Below are 23,431 nucleotides of genomic sequence, written 5' to 3' on the forward strand. Positions count from 1 at the left end.
TTGGAGGTGTGACCATGCTTGTTGTGAGAAGTGTGCTAATTGTGTGTTTGGAGGTGTGGCTGTGTGACCATGCTTGTTGTGAGAAGTGTGCTAATTGTGTGTTTGGAGGTGTGGCTGTGTGACCATGCTTGTTGTGAGAAGTGTGCTAATTGTGTGTTTGGAGGTGTGGCTGTGTGACCATGCTCCGCTCGCCCAACAAGAGCAATGCCATGAAGCAGTGGGAGCAGCGCTGGATCAAGAACTGTTTGTGCGGCGGTCTGTGGAGGCGCATCCCGCCCACGCACACCTGAACCCGCTTATTCAGAAAACACCTCAAAAAAAATTTCCATCTGTCTTTTATTGTCAGTTAATGAAAAACTTTTTCAATTAAAAAAAAAAAAACCTGAACAATTGTGTGTTTACGTGGATTTTGTCAGCAGCTGACTGGAAAAGTCGTACAAATCTTTGTTGATTTTCTTCAGAGTTTGAACTTCCTCCTCCAGCTCGGCCACGCGCACTTTCGTGTTCTCGCCGTCTCCGAACAGCGACTTTTGGGACGTGAGATGGACAAGGTCAGACGCACACAATCTACTTCCTGTCCCCGGTAACTCACCTTGTCGGTCACGGCGTTCATTAACAACTTCAGCCTTTCCGCCTTTTGCACGTACGTCTCCTCCTCCTCCTGGAAGTAAGACTTATGTTTAGAAAAGGGGTGTCCAAACTTTTTCCACAGAGGGACATTTTGATATTTTTCATTTTCAAACCATAACAAAATATATGGATTTTTTTTTTTTTATCCTTAGGGCTCCTGGGGAGCATAGAGGGTCTCAATCACTAAATCAGGGCTCACCAACGCGGTGCCCGCGGGCACCAGGTAGCCCGTAAGGACCAGATGAGTCGCCCGCTGGCCTGTTCTAAAAATAGCTCAAACAGCAGCACTTACCAGTGAGCTGCCTCTATTTTTTAAATTGTATTTATTTACTAGCAAGCTGGTCTCGCTTTGCTTGACATTTTTAATTCTAAGAGAGACAAAACTCAAATAGAATTTGAAAATCCAAGAAAATATTTAAAGACTTGGTCTTCACTTTTTTGAATGAATTCATTTATTTTTTTACTTTGCTTCTTATAACTTTCAGAAAGACAATTTTAGAGAAAAAATACAACCTTAAAAATGATTTTAGGATTTTTAAACACATATACCTTTTTACCTTTTAAATTCCTTCCTCTTCTTTCCTGACAATTTAAATCAAAGTTCAAGTAAAAAAAAAAAAATTTAAATTGTAAATAATAATAAATACGGGCTTCACGGTGGAAGAGGGGTTAGTGCGTCTGCCTCACAATACGAAGTTCCTGCAGTCCTGGGTTCAAATCCAGGCTCGGGATCTTTCTGTGTGGAGTTTGCATGTTCTCCCCGTGAATGCGTGGGTTCCCTCCGGGTACTCCGGCTTCCTCCCACTTCCAAAGACATGCACCTGGGGATAGGTTGATTGGCAACACTAAATTGGCCCTAGTGTGTGAATGTGAGTGTGAATGTTGTCTGTCTATCTGTGTTGGCCCTGCGATGAGGTGGCGACTTGTCCAGGGTGTACCCCGCCTTCCGCCCGATTGTAGCTGAGATAGGCGCCAGCGCCCCCCGCGACCCCAAAAAAGGGAATAAGCGGTAGAAAATGGATGGATGGATGGATAATAATAAATACATTTTAATTTAATTCTTCATTTTAGCTTCTGTTTTTTCGACGAAGAATATTTGTGAAATATTTCTTCAAACTTATGATTAAAACTCCAAAAAATTATTCTGGCAAATTTTGAAAATCTGTAGAATCAAATTTAAATCTTATTTCAAAGTCTTTTGAATTTCTTTAAAAAATGTTGTTCTGGAAAATCTAAAATAAATAATGATTTGTCTTTGTTAGAAATACAGCTTGGTCCAATTTGTTTTACATTCTAACAAAGTGCAGATTGGATTTTAACCTATTTCAAAAAATGTCATCAAAATTCTAAAATTAATCTTAATCAGGAAAAATTACTAATGATGTTCCATACAGTTTTTCTCTTTTTTTTGGTTGAATTTTAAAGAGTCAAAATTGAACATAAACTATGTTTCAAAATTTAATTTTCATTTGCTTTCCTGTTTTCTTTTAAACCGTTCTATTAAGTGTTTTTTCATCATTTACTCTCTACTAAAAATCTTCCGTAAAAGGAAAAAAAATGTACGACAGAATGACAGACAGAAATACCCATTTTTTATATTATATATATATATATATATATATATATTTATTAAAGGTAAATTGAGCAAATTGGCTATTTCTGGCAATTTATTTAAGTGTGTATCAAACTGGTAGCCCTTCGCATTAATCAGTAGCCAAGAAGTAGCTCTTGGTTTCAAAAAGGTTGGTGACCCCCTGCACTAAAATGTTAAAAATAAGTCAAATTATTATTTTTTTTTAATGCTTACAGTAAATCTCTACATCAACTTGAGGTTGATATAAAGTAAAACAAATAAGGTTTTATGCCTTTTCTGTCAAAGACAACTTTGTTTTTTATAGTAAAATTGAAATATGCAGTATTTAGATAAATAATACTTTGATTCCTTCAGGAGAGTTCCATTATTTAGCAATTAAAGCCCTCAAAGATCAATAATGCAGGACAACATTGATTTGAATTATTTCATATTTTTGAGTAATCACAGTAAAAAGTTAAATAAAATCCTACTAAATTTATTTGAGCTCCGAAAGACTCCCCACTCAAAGTGATGCATTTTTATTTATTTTTTTTTTACTTTTAACACTTAAATTTCAAGATCAACTTCCGACATATCTGTCGATTTTAAGTTTGAACTATTATTTTGTTTGTTTTATGCTCTTTGGTCAAAACTTTGATGTTTTTATATGGCAACCACACAACATATGCAATATTTTATCCACATAAAACATTTTAAAGTGATAATTTTTAAGTAATAATTCATTATAACATAGATTTTTTTGCCCTTTTTTTGAGCAATGGAAAAAAAAGAAAATATAGACAAAAGGGAGGAAAAAACTGCCTGCGTGGCAGCTTTGTGTCAACATTGCCACTTTTTCTCATTAGATTTCACCTCATTCCACTTTTTTAAAATGTTTTTTTATTTTTGCAATAAAATCAATTTTGCAGAATGTGTGGCGGGCCGGTAAACGATTATTTGCAGGCCGCAGTTTGGACACCCCTGGTTTAGACCAACCGGCTGCTCGAGTGCTCCCGTTGCTATGGCGACACGCCTCGTTTACAAGCAACCTCACCTGAGCGTGGAGTGCGAGGCGGACACAGACGTCCCCGGACTTGTCGTCGCCGCCGCCATTGCCGTCGCTGTCCAGCAGGTGGCGGCTGAAGCGCGGCAGGGGCACGGAGGGTCTTGAGTCCGGCAGGAACATGTTGGCCGGTGCCACCATGATGTTTGCGTTCGTCACCGGACCTGAAAACCAATTTGTGTTACATCGCTTTGGTTCTGTAAACTGCGGACCCATTTGTCAGTTCCAGCCGCAACAACACTCTGCTACTCTCTTTATTTGCTAACAAAGGTGGCGACTTGTGTGTACCCCGCCTTCTGCCCGAATGCAGCTGCGATACCTTATGAAAGGACAAACTGTAAAAATTGATGATTAATCCACTTATTAATTAGGGACCGAATGTCCCTTTGGAACAGAGGACCCTATTGTATTTCTAAGGTTATATTATTATTATTATACCGCCGCCTTTGAGCTGTAATTTGACCACCTTAACATGCTTCAAAACTCACCAAATTTTACACACACATCAGGACTGGCGAAAATTGCCATCTAATGCAAAAACCAAACCCCAAAACTCAAAATTGTGCTCTAGCGCCCCCTAGGAAAAAACAAGGACAAAACTGCTTGTAACTTCCAGTAGGAATGTCGTAGAGACATGAAACAAAAACCTCTATGTAGATCTGACTTAGACCTAGATTGTATACACTTACATCCTTTAGCAAAAATCAACAGGAAGTTGACAAAAACTCCTTCAAAACAAACGTTTCCTAAAAAATGTCATTTTTGCCTCTTTGAGATGTAATTTGACCCCCTTAAAATGCTTCAAAACTCACGAAACTGGACACACACATTAGGACTAGCGAAAATTGCGATCTAATAAAAAAACAAACAAACCCAAAACTCTAAATTGCGCTCTAGTGCCCCCTAGGAATAAAACAAAACTGCTCCTAGGAAGAAAACACAGACAAAACTGCTTGTAACTTCCGGTAGGAATGTCATAGAGCCATGAAAGAAAAACCTCAATGTAGGTCTCACTTAGACCTACATTTCATTCATTGACATCCTTCAGCAAAAACCAACAGGAAGTTGGCAATTACCCCTTCAAAAAGAAAGTTTTGTAAACACCCGTCACCTTTTTTCAAACATTATCTCCTCTGAGCTCGTTTGTCGTGTCGGCTTCAAACTCGCACAGGAGAGAGAGAGTGAACCCTTCTGATTAAAAGTTGAGAAAATAGTTTTTCTAACTGCTCCGATTTTGATTTTACGAGCCTTCAAAGAACTTCTGCGCTGATGCTGCTGCCGTCTCAAGATGGCCGCTTAAAAGCCGGAAGCACCAGCGTGACCACACAATGCAGAGAAGGTAGGTACTGTGCGGGTAAAAATATGTTGTCTGGGTGACGGCTTCCTCCCACTTCCAAAGACATGCACCTGGGGATAGGTTGATTGGCAACACTAAATTGGCCCTAGTGAGTGAATGTGAGTGTGAATGTTGTCTGTCTATCTGTGTTGGCCTTGCGATGAGGTGGCGACTTGTCCAGGGTGTACCCCGCCTTCCGCCCGATTGTAGCTGAGATAGGCGCCAGCGCCCCCCGCGGCCCCGAAAGGGAATAAGCGGTAGGAAATGGATGGATGGATGGATGGTGATGGCCGGAAGCACCAGGAAGTATGGGTGAAAGAAAGAAGTACCAGTGTGACCCCAGGATGCAGGGAAGGTAGGTAATGTGCAGGTAAAGATATGTTGAATGGGTAAAGGCAGGAAACACCAGCAAAAGTCGATTCCGTCCATCGCTGCTTACTTACTATTTTAACATGTTCTATCTACACTTCTGTTAAAATGTAATAATCACTTATTTTTCTCTGAGGTGGCGACTTGTCCGGGGTGTACCCCACCTTCCGCCCGATTGTAGCTGAGATAGGCACCAGCGACCCCAAAGGGAATAAGCGGTAGGAAATGGATGGATGGATGGACTTATTTTTCTCTTCTTTGATACATTAGTTTTGCACATTTCGGTATCAATCCGATACAAAGTCGTTACAGGATCATACATTGGTCATATTCAAAGTCCTCATGTGTCCAGGGACAGATTTACTGACTTTATAAACATATCAATTTTTAAAAAAAGGAAAAAAGATTTTGTCAATAAAAAAATATTGATATAATCATAGTGGTATCGACTAGCTACACTATTGTACTTGGTATCATTACATAGCATCCCTAACTCTTACGGGCTACATTATACACCCCCGCTAAAACCATTTCGGGTGACTTCCTCTTAAAGCTCATGGAGAGAATGCCAAGAGTGTGCAAAGCAGTAATCAGAGCAAAGGGTGGCTATTTTGAAGAAACTAGAATATAAAACATGTTTTCAGTTCTTTTACCTTTCTGTGTTAAGTACATAACTCCACATGTGTTCATTCATAGTTGTGATGCCTTCAGTGACTATCTACAATGTAAATAGTCATGAAAATTGATTAACGTGGACCTCGACTTACACAAGTTAAAAAACTTGTTGGGGTTTTACCATTTAGTGGTCAATTGTACGGAATATGTACTGTACTGTGCAAAATAATAATAAAATCTTCAATCTATCACAGAAGGTGTGTCCAAACTTTTGCCCTGCACTATTTACAGTGGGGCAAAAAAGTATTTAGTCAGCCACCGGCTGTGCAAGTTCTCCCACTTAAAATGATGACAGAGGTCTGTAATTTTCATCATAGGTACACTTCAACTGTGAGAGACTGAATGTGAAAAGAAAAATCCCGGAATTCACATTGCAGGAATTTTAAAGATTTGTAAATTATGGTGGAAAATAAGTATTTGGTCAACCATTCAAAGCTCTCACTGATGGAAGGAGGTTTTGGCTCAAAATCTCACGATACATGGCCCCATTCATTCTTTCCTTAACACGGATCAATCGTCCTGTCCCCTTAGCAGAAAAACAGCCCCAAACATGATGTTTCCACCCCCATGCTTCACAGTAGGCATGGTGTTCTTGGGATGCAACTCAGTATTCTTCTTCCTCCAAACACGACCAGTTGAGTTTATACCAAAATGGATACATGGATGATACAGCAGAGGATTGGGAGAATGTCATGTGGTCAGATGAAACCAAAATAGAACTTATTGGTATTAACTCAACTTGTCGTGTTTGGAGGAAGAAGAATACTGAGTTGCATCCCAAGAACACCATACCTACTGTGAAGCATGGGGGTGGAAACATCATGCTTTGAGGCTGTTTTTCTGCTAAGGGGACAGGACGATTGATCCGTGTTAAAGGCCTACTGAAAGCCACTACTACCGAACACGCAGTCTGATAGTTTATATATCAATGATGAAATATTAACATCGCAACACATACCAATACGGCCTTTTTAGTTTACTAAATTGCAATTTTAAATTTCCTGGGAGTTTCATCTTGAAAACGTTGAGTAATTATCACGTCACAGGTTTTTAGGAAGTATGAGCGCTGCACACACACACAGCTAAAAGTCGTCTGCTTTAACGGCATAATTACACAGTATTTTGAAGATCTGTGTTGCTGAATCTTTTGCAATTTGTTCAATTAATATTGGAGAAGTCAAAGTAGAAAGATAGAGTTGGGAAGCTTTAGCCTTTAGCCACACGAACACACAGTGATTCCTTGTTTAAAATTCCCGGAGTTGAAAATTTACTATGGATCAGAACGCAGTCAAGCAGACATGGATCCAGACCAAATGTCAACCAACAGGTTTCGGTGAGAAATTTGTGGTTAAAAAGTCGCTTCTTACCGGAGAAAAGCTGAGCTTTCAACGAGAGGTAGTTTCTCCTTCCAGACACTGGACTTATAGTTTCACGCTCTCATATCATCGTCTTAAAATGTGCCAAAATCCTCCTGAAGGATGCTCCTTTGGATCAAAATTCAAGTCCGGTGGGACGGCGTGGCGCAGTTGTAGAGTGGCCGTGCGCAACCCGAGGGTCCCTGGTTCAATCCCCACCTTATGCCAACCTTATCACGTCCGTTGTGTCCTGAGCAAGACACTTCACCCTTGCTCCTGAGGGTTGCTGGTTAGCGCCTTGCATGGCAGCTCCCTCCATCAGTGTGTGAATGTGTGTGTGAATGGGTGAATGTGGAAGTAGTGTCATAGCGCTTTGAGTACCTCGAAGGTAGAAAAGCGCTATACAAGTACAACCCATTTATTTAGTGAGGCGGCATACTTGAGGGTTGCAGGTTCGATTCCCGCTTGTGCCATCCTAGTTACTGTCGTTGTGTCCTTGGGCAAGACACTTTACCCACCTGCTCCCAGTGCCACCCACACTGGTTTAAATGTAACTTAGATATTGGGTGTCACTATGTAAAGCGCTTTGAGTCACTTGAGAAAAGCGCTATATAAATATAATTCACTCCACTTCACTTCACTTATCATTTTAGCTATGAAGCTGCCGTCGACTCCCCTGAGACATTGGCGTCAAAACACCCTTCCGACTATCAAATAATATTAAACTCACTAAAACACTAGCAACACAATAGAAAGAAAAGGGATTTCCCAGAACTATCCTAGTAAATGTGTCTAAAAACGTCGTAATCCGTCCAAATGCATTTGCGTTTTTTTTTTGTGTTTGTTTTCTTGTCCGTCGCTATCAATATCCTCAAACACGAATTTCGCTCAAATTAATGGAGAAATTGTCGTTTTCTCGGTCCGAATAGCACTTTTTTTTGGAGGCTCCCATTACAAACAATGTGAATATGTGAGGAGCCATCAAAATGTGACGTCATCGTCCGCGACTTCCGGTAGAGGCGAGGCTTTTCTCTAAACACCGACAGTTGCGAACTTTATCGTGGATGTTCTCTACTAAATCCTTTCAGCAAAAATATGGCAATATCGCGAAATGATCAAGTATGACACATAGAATGGACCTGCTATCCCCGTTTAAATAAGACAATCTCATTTCAGTAGGCCTTTAATGGGAAACATTATCACCAGACCTATGTAAGCGTCAATATATATATATATATATATATATGCAGAAAAAAGACCATCTATTTTTTCAACCGATTTCCGAACTCTAAATGGGTGAATTTTGGCGAATTAAACGCCTTTCTGTTTATCGCGCTGGAAGCGATGACGTCAGAATGTGACGTCGCCGAGGTAACACACCCGCCATTTTCATTTTCAACACATTACAAACACCGGGTCTCAGCTCAGTTATTTTCCGTTTTTTTGACTATTTTTTGGAACCTTGGAGACATCATGCCTCGACGGTGTGTTGTCGGAGGTTGTAACAACACTAACAGGGAGGGATTCAAGTTGCACCACTGGCCCGAAGATGCCAAAGTGTCTGCCGCCAGACCCCCATTGAATGTGCTAGAGTGTCTCCACATTTTACCGGCGATGCTAAGACAGACATGGCACAGAGATGTATGGATAACCTGCAGATGCATTTGCAACGATAGTCAAAGAAATCACAAAGGTGAGTTTTGTTGATGTTGACTGCCAGCTAATCGATGCTAACATGCTACGCTAATCGATGCTAACATGCTATTTACCGGCGGTGCTAAAGCAGACATGGCACAGAGATGTATGGATAACCTGTAGATGCATTTGCAACTATATTACATTTCCTTCCACCCACATTTAATGCGAAAAAAACACTTACCAATCGACGGATTTAAGTTGCTCCAGTGTCAAAAGATGCGAAAGTCCTGATCGTTTGGTCCGCACATTTTACCGGCGATGCTAACGCAGCTATTTCGGCCATGCTATGGCTATGAATAGCGTCAAGAGCTATTCGCTCAATAGCTTCAGTTTCTTCTTCAATATTTTCATACTCCAACCATCTGTTTCAATACATGCGTAATCTGTTGAATCGCTTAAGTCGCTGAAATCCGAGTCTGAATCCGAGCTAATGTCGCTATATCTTGCTGTGGTATTCCCATTGTTTGTTTACATTGGCAGCACTGTGTGACGTCACAGGGAAATGGATAGTGGTTTCGCAGAGAGCGAAAATAAGGCACTTTAAAGCTTTATTCAGGGATATTCCGAGACCGGTAAAATTTTGAAAAAAACTTCAAAAAATACAACAAGCCACTGGGAACTGATTTTTATTGTTTTTAACACTTTTGAAATTGTGATAATGTTCCCCTTTAAGGAAAGAATGAATGGGGCCATGTATCGTGAGATTTTGAGCCAAAACCTCCTTCCATCAGTGAGAGCTTTGAATGGTTGACCAAATACTTATTTTCCACCATAATTTACAAATAAATTCTTTAAAATTCCTACAATGTGAATTCCTGGATTTTTTTTTTCCACATTCTGTCCCTCACAGTTGAAGTGTACCTATTAGAGATGCGCGGTTTGCGGTCTCATCCGCGGAGTCCGCGGATAAACCACGGGTCGGGCAGGTGACATGACGAAAAAATAGATTTTAATTGGATTCGGGCGGGTGGCGGTTGAACCATCCGGAAATATTTGATATACATGGTTCTGGGATTGGTATCCTTTACCATTCAAAGAGCCATTTAAGACCCGTGTCACAAAGCGAAGAAGACAATAGGAGACGCTAATATTCTGTAGAATGACTGTCGGCAGTCACCCAGTTAATAAGTATTAGGGTGTGCTATGAAGCCTTTGGCTTTGTTGCCTTCTACAACATGTACGATCTGCTTGTCAGTCCAGCAACATGTGTGTGGTTTCCGTGGCAACACGCACACGACTGCAAGGCATACAGGGTGACACAGAGTACACTAATGGTTGTGATATAAACAATTTTAACACTCTTAGTAATATGCGCCACCCTGGGAAGCCACACCAAACAAGATTGACAAACATCCCCCCAGTAACACAACATAAACGCAACACAACAAATACCCAGAATCCTTTGTATCCATGACATTTCTTAACTATTTTATAACCGCCCCCGTGCGTCGGTAAGGTGGGCAGGGTTGGGGGCGCGAGGGTGTAAAATATATTCAGGAATTCTAACGGATACAAAGGATTCTGGGTATTTGTTGTGTTGCGTTTATGTTGTTATCAGTAGCCAGAGGAGCCTGCTCAGTGCTAGACTGCTTCATCCCAAGTGCAGGATTAATAGACTCAAAAACTCCTTTGTCCCACACGCCATTAGACTGTACAACTCCTCTCTGGGGCGGGGGGCGGGGGGTACTAGGATGACAGGGGATGCAAAACAATAACAGTGCAATACGTTTTCATAACATAGTCACTACTGCCTACTTTGTCTTGTTATATTCTTATTTTACTGTTATATTTTTATTCCCATTATTGCTTTTTAGTTGTTATTCTTGTTGTAATATTTCTCTATTTTGTTTCCATTTAAACCCCCATTATTTACTTTTTACTTTTATTTAATTTGATCTCAACTCTGTACACTGCTGCTGGAATTTTAATTTTCCTGAAGGAACTCTCCTGAAGGAATCAATAAAGTACTATCTATCTATCTATCTATGTTGTGTTACTATTAGGATGTTCTCCCGAAATGTGTTTGTCAATCTTGTTTGGTGTGGCTTCACAGCGTGGCGCATATTAGTAAGTGTTAAAGTTGTTTATATCACAACCATCAGTGTACTCTGTATCACCCAGTATGCCTTTCAATCTTGTTCGCGTGATTGCGGAAGCTGCACACAACATGTTGCCGGACTAACCATGGGTTTGTACATGTTGTTGAAGGTGTCTAAGGCAATGGCTTCACAGCACGGCCAAATTGTAATCATCAGGATGAACGCAAATGGATATTCGCACGAACGTTAGCGGATCCCATTGTCTTCATTAATCTGTGAAACGGGTTTAAATATCTCTGTGAGTGGTAAAGATGGCCAAGCTCTGATGTATTTCAACGGGCGGTTGCAGTTCTGATAAAATGACGACTTTGATGATGCGGTTGCGGATGATATAATTGCCTATCCGCGCGTCTCTAGTACCTATGATGAAAAAGACAGACCACTGTCATCATTTTAAGTGGGAGAACTTGCACAATCGGTGGCTGACTAAATACTTTTTTGCCCCACTGTAAGCATCAAGTTTGCGTGTTTTTAATAAAAGTGGAGTCTTGCTTTAGTTACATTGGAACGTTTTTAGTTCATTTCTTTGTTGCCACTGAAAATTGCAACATGGCAGAGTGCGCGAAGAGTCAGGCGCTGTTGGATTTTATGCGAATCGATGCCAAAAAAAAAAAAAAAAGCACCGTATCCGGTACCCGCTCCTTATATCAGGGTGAATCAGAGTGGAGTCTGCCACTTACCGTTGTGGGCGAAGCAGCGGACGCATTGTTTACTTTGAACGTCCCACAGTCGCACAGACTCGTCGTGTGACCCCGACACGAGAAGAGTGCCGTCCATGGACACCGACAGGCAGGTCACCACGCCCCTGCAGTGAAACCACCAATCAGAACCCGCCAAGCTCCACCATGTGACTTTCAATCAACCGGCGGGAAGACCTCACCTGTGTCCTTTGAACGTCCGGTTCCCGTCGGCGTCGCCCTGGAACATCTTGTCGCGCGGCACGCCCTGCCAAACAGAGGCGGATTTTCGCCGTCAGTCCCGACGCGGGGCGCGCTCGTTATTTAAACGACTCACCTGGGTGCAGAGGGACACCTGGAAGATGTTGCCGTCGCTGCCGCCACAGAACAGGAAGTACTCGCACGGGTCAAGGGTCACGGACATGATTTCCACGTCGAAGAGGACGGAGAGGAGCAGCTCGCCTGAAGACACCTCCCACAGCTGGACACACACGCAGGCAATCAATGTTTATTTATCCATCCATCCATCCATTTTCTACCGCTTTCTATCGCTGGAGCCTATCTCAGCTGCATTCGGGTGGAAGGCGGTGTACACCCTGGACAAGTTGCCACCTCATCACAGGGCCAACACAGATAGACAGACAACATTCACACACTAGGGACCATTTAGTGTTGCCAATCAACCTATCCCCAGGTGCATGTCTTTGGAGGTGGGAGGGGCCTATCCCCAGGTGCATGTCTTTGGAGGTGGGAGGGGCCTATCCCCAGGTGCATGTCTTTGGAGGTGGGAGGGGCCTATCCCCAGGTGCATGTCTTTGTAGGTGGGAGGGGCCTATCCCCAGGTGCATGTCTTTGGAGGTGGGAGGGGCCTATCCCCAGGTGCATGTCTTTGGAGGTGGGAGGGGCCTATCCCCAGGTGCATGTCTTTGGAGGTGGGAGGGGCCTATCCCCAGGTGCATGTCTTTGTAGGTGGGAGGGGCCTATCCCCAGGTGCGTGTCTTTGGAAGTGGGAGGGGCCTATGCCCAGGTGCGTGTCTTTGGGGGTTAAAGGGGCCTATCCCCAGGTGCATGTCTTTGGAGGTGGGAGGAGCCTATCCCCAGGTACATGTCTTTGGAAGTGGGAGGAGCCTATCCCCAGGTACATGTCTTTGGAAGTGGGAGGAGCCTATCCCCAGGTGCATGTCTTTGGAAGTGGGAGGAGCCTATCCCCAGGTGCATGTCTTTGGAGGTGGGAGGGGCCTATCCACAGGTGCATGTCTTTGGAGGTGGGAGGGGCCTATCCCCAGGTGCATGTCTTTGGAGGTGAGAGGGGCCTATCCCCAGGTGTATGTCTTTGGAGGTGGGAGGGGACTATCCCCAGGTGCATGTCTTTGGAGGTGAGAGGGGCCTATCCCCAGGTGTATGTCTTTGGAGGTGGGAGGAGCCTATCCCTAAGTGTATGTCTTTGGAGGTGGGAGGGGCCTATCCCTAAGTGTATGTCTTTGGAGGTGGGAGGGGCCTATCCCCATGTGCATGTCTTTGGAGGTGGGAGGAGCCTATCCCTAAGTGTATGTCTTTGGAGGTGGGAGGGGCCTATCCCCATGTGCATGTCTTTGGAGGTGGGAGGGGCCTATCCCCTGGTGCATGTCTTTGGAGGTGGGAGGGGACTATCCCCAGGTGCATGTCTTTGGAGGTGGGAGGGGCCTATCCCCATGTGCATGTTTTTGGAGGTGGGAGGGGACTATCCCCAGGTGCATGTCTTTGGAGGTGGGAGGGGCCTATCCCCAGGTGCATGTCTTTGGAGGTGGGAGGGGCCTATCCCCTGGTGCATGTCTTTGGAGGTGGGAGGGGCCTATCCCCAGGTGCATGTCTTTGGAAGTGGGAGGGGACTATCCCCAGGTGTATGTCTTTGGAGGTGGGAGGGGACTATCCCCAGGTGTATGTCTTTGGAGGTGGGAGGGGACTATCCCATGGTGCATGTCTTTGGAGGTGGGAGGGGACTATCCCATGGTGCGTGTCTTTGGAAGTGGGAGGAGCCTATCCCCATGTGCATGTCTTTGGAGGTGGGAGGGGCCTATCCCCATGTGCATGTTTTTGGAGGTGGGAGGGGACTATCCCCAGGTGCATGTCTTTGGAGGTGGGAGGGGCCTATCCCCAGGTGCATGTCTTTGGAGGTGGGAGGGGCCTATCCCCTGGTGCATGTCTTTGGAGGTGGGAGGGGCTTATCCTCAGGTGCATGTCTTTGGAAGTGGGAGGGGACTATCCCCAGGTGTATGTCTTTGGAGGTGGGAGGGGACTATCCCATGGTGCATGTTTTTGGAGGTGGGAGGGGCCTATCCCCAGGTACATGTCTTTGGACATGTACCTGGCATTTCTTAGCCAAATTTTTTTAGCATTTTTTTACCCAAATTTAATTCTGTGTCTGTTTTATTCCTTGCTTCTTGTCTTGTTTAATAGATGTCATTAGTGTTTGAACCTGACACTTACTGTAACAAACTGGGCTTTATTTTGCCATTCATTTGTTCCCACATCGTTATTGTTTGATGTTTTTCAATGATTAAGTTGACAAGTAAACAATACAAGACGAAGGGGAGCGTCTGGAGTTGTGTTTGTTGTTGCCGCAGCAAGCGGGGAGCAGGAGAAAGTGGAGGAGTGTCAAGCTAAGGCTTCTTTAGGAAAATACACATACATTTATCATTATTTTTCAAAACGCTTACAAAAAAAGTGGGACCCCAAAAAGGTACTCCATTTTTATGACTTGATGGGGTCCTAGCGCCAACACTGCTAAGTCGTACCTTGACGGTCTGGTCCAAAGACGCCGTGGCGACTCGGGCCTGAGCTCCCATCATGCCACAGTGGAGGTCTGTGATTGGCAGGGAGTGTCGAGACAGGACGTGGCGAGGCTCGGGGGAGTGGCTTAAGTCCACCTGGACCACGCTGCAACGCACGCAAAAATGAAGGTTCTGGTTGTAAGACATTATAAAAAATTTTTTTTTTTTTTATTAAATACCTGCTGAGACTCCACACCAGAACAACACTGTCCTTTCCTCCGGACACAAAATGGCTGCTCTCGTCCGTGAACTTGATACAGGTGACGTCCTGATAGTGGCGGTTGACGACGGACAGCAGCTTGCCTGTGGACACCTGAGCAGTGGCAGGTCAACTTAGTGCCACCCAAAGCTATTTTTTATTTAAAACAAAACACATACAAAAGTGACATAAAAGAGAAAACAGGTTGACTAAGAACACATACGTTGTTTTTTTTTGTTTTTTAAACTGTCATAGCTAAAAAAATAATAACGAATCAAAATCAATATGGTTATGAATTATTGAGTTATTTTACACTCCAATGACTTAACATCATATATTCCACTTTAAATTATTTTGGGGGGAAAATATTGCATATTTTGTGTTTCCCTCTAAGAAAAATGCAAGTTTTCTTTGACAAAAAGGGCATAAAAAAAAAATAATAATAACATAAAAATGATACAAATTTATAATCAACAAATAGATCTGAAATTAATCTAAAGACTTAAGTGTAAAAAAGTATAACTTATTTAAAATACTTTTGTGATTGGGGGCTCAAAAAATAATGATGAATCTAAATCAATATGCTTATGAATTATTGACCTATTTTACACTCCAATGACTTAACATCATATATTCCACTTTAAAGTATTTTTGGGGGAAAAAGATTGCATATTTTGTGTGTTTGCTATTAAGAAAAATGTAAGTTTTCTTTGACAAAAAGGGCATAAAATAAACAAAAAAATAACATAAAAATGATACAAACTTATAATCAACAAATAGATCTGAAATTAATCTAAAGACTTAAGTGTAAAAAAGTATAACTTATTTAAAATACTTCTATGATTGGGGGCATTTTGGGTCCCTAAGTGTTTTAGCATGATTTTTTTTAAACTGTCATTGCTCAAAAAATAAAAACGAATCAAAATCGACCTGCTTATGAATTATTGACCTATTTTACACTCCAATGACTTAACATCATATATTCCACTTTAAATTATTTTGGGGGGAAAATATTGCATATTTTGTGTTTCCCTCTAAGAAAAATGCAAGTTTTCTTTGACAAAAAGGGCATAACAAAAAACAAAAAAATAACATAAAAATGATACAAATTCATAATCAACAAATAGATCTGAAATTAATCTGAAGACTTAAGTGAAAAAAGGTATAACTTATTTAAAATACTTTTATGATTGGGGGCATTTTGAGTCCCTAAAAGTTTTAGCATGATTTTTTTTAAAACTGTCATTGCTCAAAAAATAATAATGAATCAAAATCGATATGCTTATGAATTATTGACCCTATTTTACACTCCAATGACTTAACATCAAATATTCCACTTTAAAGTATTTTTGGGGGGAAAAAGATTGCATATTTTGTGTGTTTGCTATTAAAAAAAATGTAAGTTTTCTTTGACAAAAATGGCATAAAATAAACAAATAAATATACATACGAATGATACAAACTTATGATGGACAGATAGATCTGAAGTTAATCTAAAGACTTAAGGGTAAAGTATAACTTATTTCTAAAATACTTTTATGATTGTGGCCATTTTGGGTCCCTAAGAGTCTTAGTGGCTTTTTTTTTTTAAACTGTCAATGCTCAAAAAATAATAATGAATCTAATAATGAAGCTTTTTTTTTTCTCGTGAAATGTTCGATCCAAATAGCACGCCGAATGTCTTCATCTGAAACAATAAGAACGTCCCAAACGACTGTTGCCATGTTTGTTTACATTGAGCCCAGTAACGTTTACGACATGAGTCGGAGTGAAGGAGCGTTAGATTTGCTCACCTTGACCCACCTACAGCACAGAACGGGTAATCTCACCTCATTAAAGCTAGTTTTTGGCTGTTATTTTCATCTTTTAAAACATATGTAAATAATATTGGCTTTAAAAACACGGGTATTTTCGCCTCATTAAAGCTAATAATAATAATAATAATAATGGATTTTATTCGTAAAAGCACTTTACATTGAGCAAACAACCTCAAAGTACTACAGTGTATTAAAAACCTTTAAAGATAATAAAAACAAATAAAAATAAAGACTAGAACAGCCTAATAGCTAGAACTAGCACGCATATATATATATAAAAAAAGCTTTTTCAAATAGAAGGGTTTTTAAGCCTTTTTTCAAAGCAATCACAGTCTGTGGTGCCCTCAGGTGGTCAGGGAGAGCGTTCCACGGACAGTATATTGGCTTTAAAAATAAAACGTGATTTTTCAGTGTGCGGCCCTCAATGGAAAATGTTCGGACCCCCGTGGTTAAAGTAACGAGAAATGTCTTCATCTGAAACAATAAGAAAGTCCCAAACGACTGCCGCCATGTTTGTTTACATTAAGCCCAGTAACGTTTTCGACATAAGTCGGAATAAAGGAGCGCTAGATTTTCCCACCTTGACCCACCTACAGCACAGTACGGGTAATTTCGCCTCATTAAAGCTAATAGTAATAATAATAATGGATTTTATTTGTGAAAGCACTTTACATTGAGCAAACAACCTCAAAGTACTACAGTGTATTAAAAAACTTTAAAAATAATAAAAACAAATAAAAATAAAGACTAGAACAGCCTAATTGCTAGAACTAGCATGCATGTATATATATTTAAAAAAAAAGCTTTTTCAAATAGAAGGGTTTTTAAGCCTCTTTTAAAAGCAATCACAGTCTGTGGTGCCCTCAGGTGGTCAGGGAGAGCGTTCCACGGACTGGATATTGGCTTTAAAAATAAAACATGATTTTTCAGTGTGCGGCCCTCAATGGAAAATGTTCGGACCCCCGTGGTTAAAGTAACGAGAAATGTCTTCATCTGAAACAATAAGAAAGTCCCAAACGACTGCCGCCATGTTTGTTTACATTATGCCCAGAAACATTTACAACATAAGTCGGGGTAAAGGAGCGCTAGATTTGCCCACCTTGACCCACCTACAGCACAGTACGGGTAATTTCGCCTCATTAAAGCTAATAGTAATAATAATAATGGATTTTATTTCTGAAAGCACTTTACATTGAGCAAACAACCTCAAATTGCTACAGTGTATTAAAAAAAATTAAAAAAGTAAAAACTAAAACAGCCTAATAGCTAGAACTAGTAGGCATGTATCTAAAAAAAAAAGGCTTTTTTAAAAAGATGGGTTTATTGTTTACCTACTCAGTGAGGTCGTGGTTAGAGTGTCCGCCCTGAGATCGGTAGGTTGAGATCGGCCGAGTCATACCAAAGACTATTAAAAAAATGGGACCCATTACCTCAGCATCAAGGGTTGGAATTGGGGGTTAAATCACCATAAATGATTCCTGGGCGCGAGACCGCCGCTGCTCACTGCTCCCCTCACCTCCCAGGGGGTGATCAAGGGGATGGGTTGAATTGCAGAGGACAAATTTCACCACACCTAGTGTGTGTGTGACAATCATTGGTACTTTAACTTTTTATAACCCTTTTTAAAAAGCATTCACAGTATGTGGCACCCTCAGGTGGTCAGGGAGAGCGCTCCACAGCTATTTTTATCTTTTGAAACATATGTATACAATATTTATTTTTCAGTGTGGAAAAAAAAAAGTTTAGTCACATGACTCAACTCTCCGCCAAGATGGCGTCCTCACCTCCCACAAGTAGATCGCTTCGGCGACACCGGCAGCCAAAAAGAGTCCATCCGCTGAGGCGCTGACACACGTGACCACACCTGGACACACGATCTTCTGCTGCATCTGGTCCTGCGCGCGAAAACACCAAACCGGAAGTCACACGCGGCAGACCGGAAGTTGTGCATCTCACACGTTGTTAGTTCAAATAATACCAAACTGGGAATAACCGAGAGGTAAACAAAGATTTGGTCATGCGCAGTAAGCCCCATTGAGGAATTACGACATCATTCGATACCTTCCTCTGGATCTCCCACACGTTGATGAAGTTCTTGCCCAGCTGGGCGGACAACAAGTACTCCCCGTTCAAGACACACAGCGTCCGGGCCGAGCTGTTCCCGCCGCGGTAGGACAGCAGGCTGGAGCCGCTGTGGACGTCGAACACGGTGCTGTTCCACAGCTGAGAGTTGGAGTCGCTGCTCACCACCACCTCCAGCGGCGCCGCCATCTTGCCTCGCTTCACAACAAGCAGCGGGAAGCAGGGATGGGCGGATACATAATGTCGATGTCAGATGTAGTATCGGTAGCGAGGTGGAGGTCGATATTTATTTATTCCCCCCCACCCCCCGGAAGTTGTTGTATGGTTCATACCAGGGGTCACCAACCTTTTTGAAACCAAGAGCTACTTCTTGGGTACTGATTCATGCGAAGGGCTACCAGTTTGATACACACTTAAATAAATTGCCAGAAATAGCCAATTTGCTCAATTTACCTTTAATAAATAAATCTATATATACATATATAAAAAAAATGGGTATTTATGTCTGTCATTCTGTCGTACATTTTTTTTCCTTTTACGGAAGGTTTTTTGTAGAGAATAAATGATGAAAAAAACACTTAATTGAACGGTTTAAAAGAGGAGAAAACAGGGAAATAAAATGAAACCTAAATTGTGAAACATTTGAAACTCTTTAAAATTCAAAATTCAAACGAAAAAAATGAAGAAAAAAACTAGCTAATTCGAATCTTTTCAGAAAAAATTAAAACAAGAATTTATGGAAGATCATTAGTAATTTTTCCTGATTAAGATTAATTTTAGAATTTTGATGACATGTTTTAAATGGGTTAAAATCCAATCTGCACTTTGTTAGAATATATAACAAATTGGACCAAGCTATATTTCTAACAAAGACAAATAATTATTTATTCTAGATTTTTTACCACAACAAAAATTTTAAAAGAAATTCAAAAGACTTTGAAATACAATTTAAATTTAAAACTACAGATTATCTAGAGTTGCCAGAATATATATATTTTTTAATCATAATAAGTTTGAAGAAACATTTCACAAAAATTCTTCGTCAAAAAAACAGAAGCTAAAATGAAGAATTTAATTCAAGTGTATCTATTATTCTTTACAATAACAAAATAAATTTACGTGAACATTGATTTAAATTGTCAGGAAAGAAGAGGAAGGAATTTAAAAGGTAAAAAGGGATATGTGTTTAAAAATCCTAAAATCATTTTTAAGGTTGTATTTTTTCTCTAAAATTGTCTTTCTGAAAATTATAAGCAAAGTAAGAAAATAAGTGAATTTATTCAAACAAGTGACGACCAAGTCTTTGAAATATTTTGAGTTTCGTCTTTCTTAGAATTAAAAATGTTGAGTAAAGCGAGACCAGCTTGCTAGTAAATAAATACAATTTAAAAAACAGAGGCAGCTCACTGGTAAGTGCTGCTATTTGAGCTATTTACCATGAATTAATTAACTTGGAACCCAATTTAAACAAATTGAAAAACTTATTCGGGTGTTACCATTTAGTGGTCGATTGTATGGAATATGTACTGAACTGTGCTATCTACTAATAAAAGTATCAATCAATCAATCATTCAATTTTTAGAACAAGCCAGCGGGCGACTCATCTGGTCCATACGGGCTACCTGCTCCCCGCAGGCACCGCATTGGTGACCCCTGGTTCATACTGTTATATTTATATATGGTTATAATGCTTACAAAATCAGTTTCGGACTGTAACCTATTTTTATTGGGTTGCCTCTTTGTGATGTTAAGTTCCGGTTATAAGCTGTTTTACTGTATATACCTTGAGCTCTTATTTTGAAAGCGCTAAAAGCGGAAGTGGTGACACGTTCTAGTGGCGTGGAGGTTTTGAAAGAAAGGAAATAAACAAAAACACAAACACAAAAAAGAAACGTGTCGTTTTTTTCTCGATTCTTAATGCTATTTCTTTAAATCTTCAAAAATGCTTTGAAAGTGCAAAAGCCAAAAAAAAAAAAGGCAATAAAGTGGTCCTCGTGTAAAACTGGAGCCTCCGTGTTTGTTAATTTGTAGTTTTATACAGTATAGAGAAGTGGTTCTCAACCTTTTTTCAGTGATGTACCCCCTGTGAACATTTTTTTTAATTCAAGTACCCCCTAATCAGAGCAAAGCATTTTTGGTTGAAAAAAAGAGATAAAGAAGTAAAATACAGCACTATGTCATCAGTTTCTGATTTATTAAATTGTATAACAGTGCAAAATATTGCTCATTTGTAGTGGTCTTTCTTGAACTATTTGGAGAAAAAAGATATAAAAATTAACTAAAAACTTGTTGAAAAATAAACGAGTGGTTCAATTATGAATAAAGATTTCTACACATAGAAGTAATCATCAACTTAAAGTGCCCTCTTTATATATATATTGTATTCTATTTTAGTTACTTTGGTTTTACAACCCCCTGGCGCTGTTCGGTTTTATTTCGTACTGTTTTTGTACATATTTTGATTATTGTTTCTTGTCTGTTTGTTTTTAAATGTTGAAATTTATAAATAAAAGTTTAAAAACAAAATGTTGAACTGGGTAGGAAATATAAGATTTTATTCATCCTGTTCCTTTCTCAAGCATAGGTGTACAAATAAGTGTTTAGTTGCTAAAGTTCAATTGTCTACAGACCAAAAATGCACATCAACGAGGGAGATAAATAAAAACATGAAAAAAAAAAAATAATAATTTGATATCGGTTTGCTAAAATTGGCAGTATCGTCCAACCCGGGATTTTGTGAAGTCACTTCCATTCCGGGGGGTTGGGCTCAAGCACTTCTTGATTTAATTGTCTTGTCTTAATTAATTGCTGTTCAATTAATCATTTTTTAATAAAATCAAATAATATAAACATACTTTAAAGTGTTAATTCTTTTTTTGCAAGCCATACCAGATCATTCAGGTGGTCATGTGATTAAGCCGCTCACTTTAATCCGTCTTTTTGTCAACCAATCACTTTTTAGGATGATGCCACTGCCTCCCTTCCAGCCCAGATCGGTGTGTGTCCTGAGGGGGTGAAGGCTGGTTGCCACGGCGACGGCAGCGGTAGGACGAAGCTCAGATGAAGCAAGGCCGCGTCCCGCTGAGAGCTGACCATGACCTGCTGACCCTGGACCCACGAGCAGCGTAAGTGGACACACATGAGATATATGTCTGTGGATCTAACATAATAGTGAGAGAGTCCAGTCCATAGTGGATCTAACATAATAGTGAGAGAGTCCAGTCCATAGTGGATCTAACATAATAGTGAGAGAGTCCAGTCCATAGTGGATCTAGTTCATAGTGTGAGAGTCCAGTCCATACTGGATCTAGTTCATAGTGGATTTAACATAATAGTGTGAGAGTCCAGTCCATAGTGGATCTAGTTCATAGAGTGAGAGTCCAGTCCATAGTAGATCTCGTTCATAGTGTGGGAGTCCAGTCCATAGTGGATCTAGTTAATAGTGTGCGAGTTCAGTCCATAGTGGATCTAGTTCATAGTGTGAGAGTCCAGTCCATAGTGGATCTAACATAATAGTGAGAGAGTCCATTCCATAGTGGATCTAACATAATAGTGTGAGAGTCCAGTCCATAGTGGATCTAACATAAAAGTGTGAGAGTCCAGTCCATAGTGGATCTAGTTAATAGTGTGAGAGTCCAGTCCTCAGTGGATCTAACATAATAGTGTGAGAGTCCAGTCCATTGTGGATCTAGTTCATAGTGTGAGAGTCCAGTCCATAGTGGATCTAACATAATAGTGTGTGAGTCCAGTCCATAGTGGAGTTAATAGTGTTAGAGTCCAGTCCATAGTTGATCTAGTTAATAGTGTGAGAGTCCAGTCCATAGTGGATCTAACATAATAGTGTGAGAGTCTAGTCCATAGTGGATCTAACATAATAGTGTGAGAGTCCAGTCCATATTGGATCTAGTTAATAGTGTGAGAGTCCAGTCCATAGTGGATCAAACATAATAGTGTGACAGTCCAGTTCATAGTGGATCTAGTTAATAGTATGCGAGTCCAGTCTACAGTGGATCTAGTTAATAGTGTGAGAGTCCAGTCCATAGGGGATCTAGCATAATAGTGTGAGAGTCCAGTCCATAGTGGATCTAACATAATAGTGTGACAGTCCAGTTCATAGTGGATCTAGTTAATAGTATGCGAGTCCAGTCTACAGTGGATCTAGTTAATAGTGTGAGAGTCCAGTCCATAGGGGATCTAGCATAATAGTGTGAGAGTCCAGTCCATAGTGGATCTAGTTAATATCATGCGAGTCCAGTCCCTGGTGGATCTAGTTGATAGTGTGAGAGTTCAGTCCATAGTGGATCTAGTTAACAGTGTGAGATTCCAGTTCATAGTGGATCTAACATAATAGTGAGATTCCAGTCCATAGTGGACCTAATTAATAGTGTGTGGGTCCAGTCCATAGTGGATCTAGTTAATAGTGTGAGAGTCCAGTCGATAGTGGATGTCGTTCATAGTGTGAGTGTCCAGTCCATAGTGGATGTAGTTAATAGTGTAAGAGTCCAGTCCATAGTGGATCTAGTTAATAGTGTAAGAGTCCAGTCCATAGTGGATCTAGTTAATAGTGTGAGATTCCAGTCCATAGTGGACCTAATTAATAGTGTGGGAGTCCAGTCCATAGTGGATCTAGTTAATAGTGTGAGAGTCCAGTCGATAGTGGATCTCGTTCATAGTGTGAGTGTCCAGTCCATAGTGGATCAAGTTAATAGTGTAAGAGTCCAGTCCATAGTGGACATAACATAATAGTTAGAGTCCAGTCCATAGTGGATGTAGTTAATAGTGTAAGAGTCCAGTCCATAGTGGATCTAGTTAATAGTGTGTGAGTCCAGTCCATAGTGGGGCCAGCAGGGGATCTTCTTGAGTGGAGACAAGTCAGCAGTGCAGAGACGTCCCCAACTGTTGCACAGATGAGTGGTCCACCCCGGGTCCCTACTTTGAACAGCTAGCGGCTCATCTGTGGTCACCTAATAACTTCTCCACACAGGAGAGGGGGGCAGAGCAGAAAAGAGATGGCAGATCAACTGGTCTAAAAGGGGTCTATAAAAAGG

The 23,431-nt window shown here is 40.8% G+C and overlaps 3 protein-coding genes across 8 annotated transcripts in view; 2 read left to right on the forward strand and 1 right to left on the reverse strand.

Annotated features, from left to right (window-relative positions):
* The window catches only part of med16 (mediator complex subunit 16), an 87,306-nt gene extending 86,907 nt beyond the window's left edge, over positions 1 to 399 (forward strand). For all 4 annotated transcript variants that reach the window (XM_061887836.1, XM_061887838.1, XM_061887834.1 and 1 more), the window contains exon 16: positions 164 to 399. In XM_061887836.1, the coding sequence (XP_061743820.1) occupies positions 164 to 290 (127 nt within the window). In that variant the 3' untranslated portion in view covers positions 291 to 399. The remainder of the gene's footprint in view (positions 1 to 163) is intronic.
* wdr18 (WD repeat domain 18) lies at positions 320 to 18,623 on the reverse strand. Its single transcript, XM_061887843.1, has 10 exons — positions 18,363 to 18,623; positions 18,086 to 18,196; positions 14,465 to 14,598; positions 14,250 to 14,391; positions 11,813 to 11,956; positions 11,679 to 11,743; positions 11,479 to 11,603; positions 3,258 to 3,430; positions 593 to 661; positions 320 to 527 (listed from the first exon to the last, which is right to left on the reverse strand). Exons 1-10 carry the CDS (start codon positions 18,570 to 18,572, stop codon positions 399 to 401), a joined length of 1,302 nt encoding a protein of 433 aa, XP_061743827.1. The 5' UTR covers positions 18,573 to 18,623; the 3' UTR covers positions 320 to 398.
* LOC133543332 (uncharacterized) overlaps positions 461 to 23,431 on the forward strand; it is a 29,586-nt gene continuing 6,615 nt past the window's right edge. For 2 of the 3 annotated variants that reach the window (XM_061887846.1, XM_061887844.1), the window contains exons 1-2: positions 461 to 551; positions 21,346 to 21,508. In XM_061887846.1, coding sequence (XP_061743830.1) covers positions 21,444 to 21,508 — 65 coding nt within the window. In that variant the 5' untranslated portion in view covers positions 461 to 551; positions 21,346 to 21,443. Of the gene's footprint in view, positions 552 to 20,814; positions 21,509 to 23,431 lie in introns of those variants that run through there. The other variant, XM_061887845.1, reaches the window with a different exon arrangement.

This window comes from Nerophis ophidion, linkage group LG26 (assembly GCF_033978795.1).
Source record: "Nerophis ophidion isolate RoL-2023_Sa linkage group LG26, RoL_Noph_v1.0, whole genome shotgun sequence".
Lineage (NCBI taxonomy): Eukaryota > Metazoa > Chordata > Actinopteri > Syngnathiformes > Syngnathidae > Nerophis > Nerophis ophidion.

Excerpts from the sequence above, each read along its gene's own strand:
- wdr18 (XM_061887843.1), bottom strand. The coding sequence starts at position 18,572 with ATGGCGGCGCCGCTGGAGGTGGTGGTGAGCAGCGACTCCAACTCTCAG. Across the intron at positions 662-3,257 it reads GCCTCGCACTCCACGCTCAG|GAGGAGGAGGAGACGTACGT; the intron begins GTGAGGTTGCTT and ends TCTTACTTCCAG. Across the intron at positions 528-592 it reads TGAACGCCGTGACCGACAAG|TCGCTGTTCGGAGACGGCGA; the intron begins GTGAGTTACCGG and ends ACGTCCCAAAAG.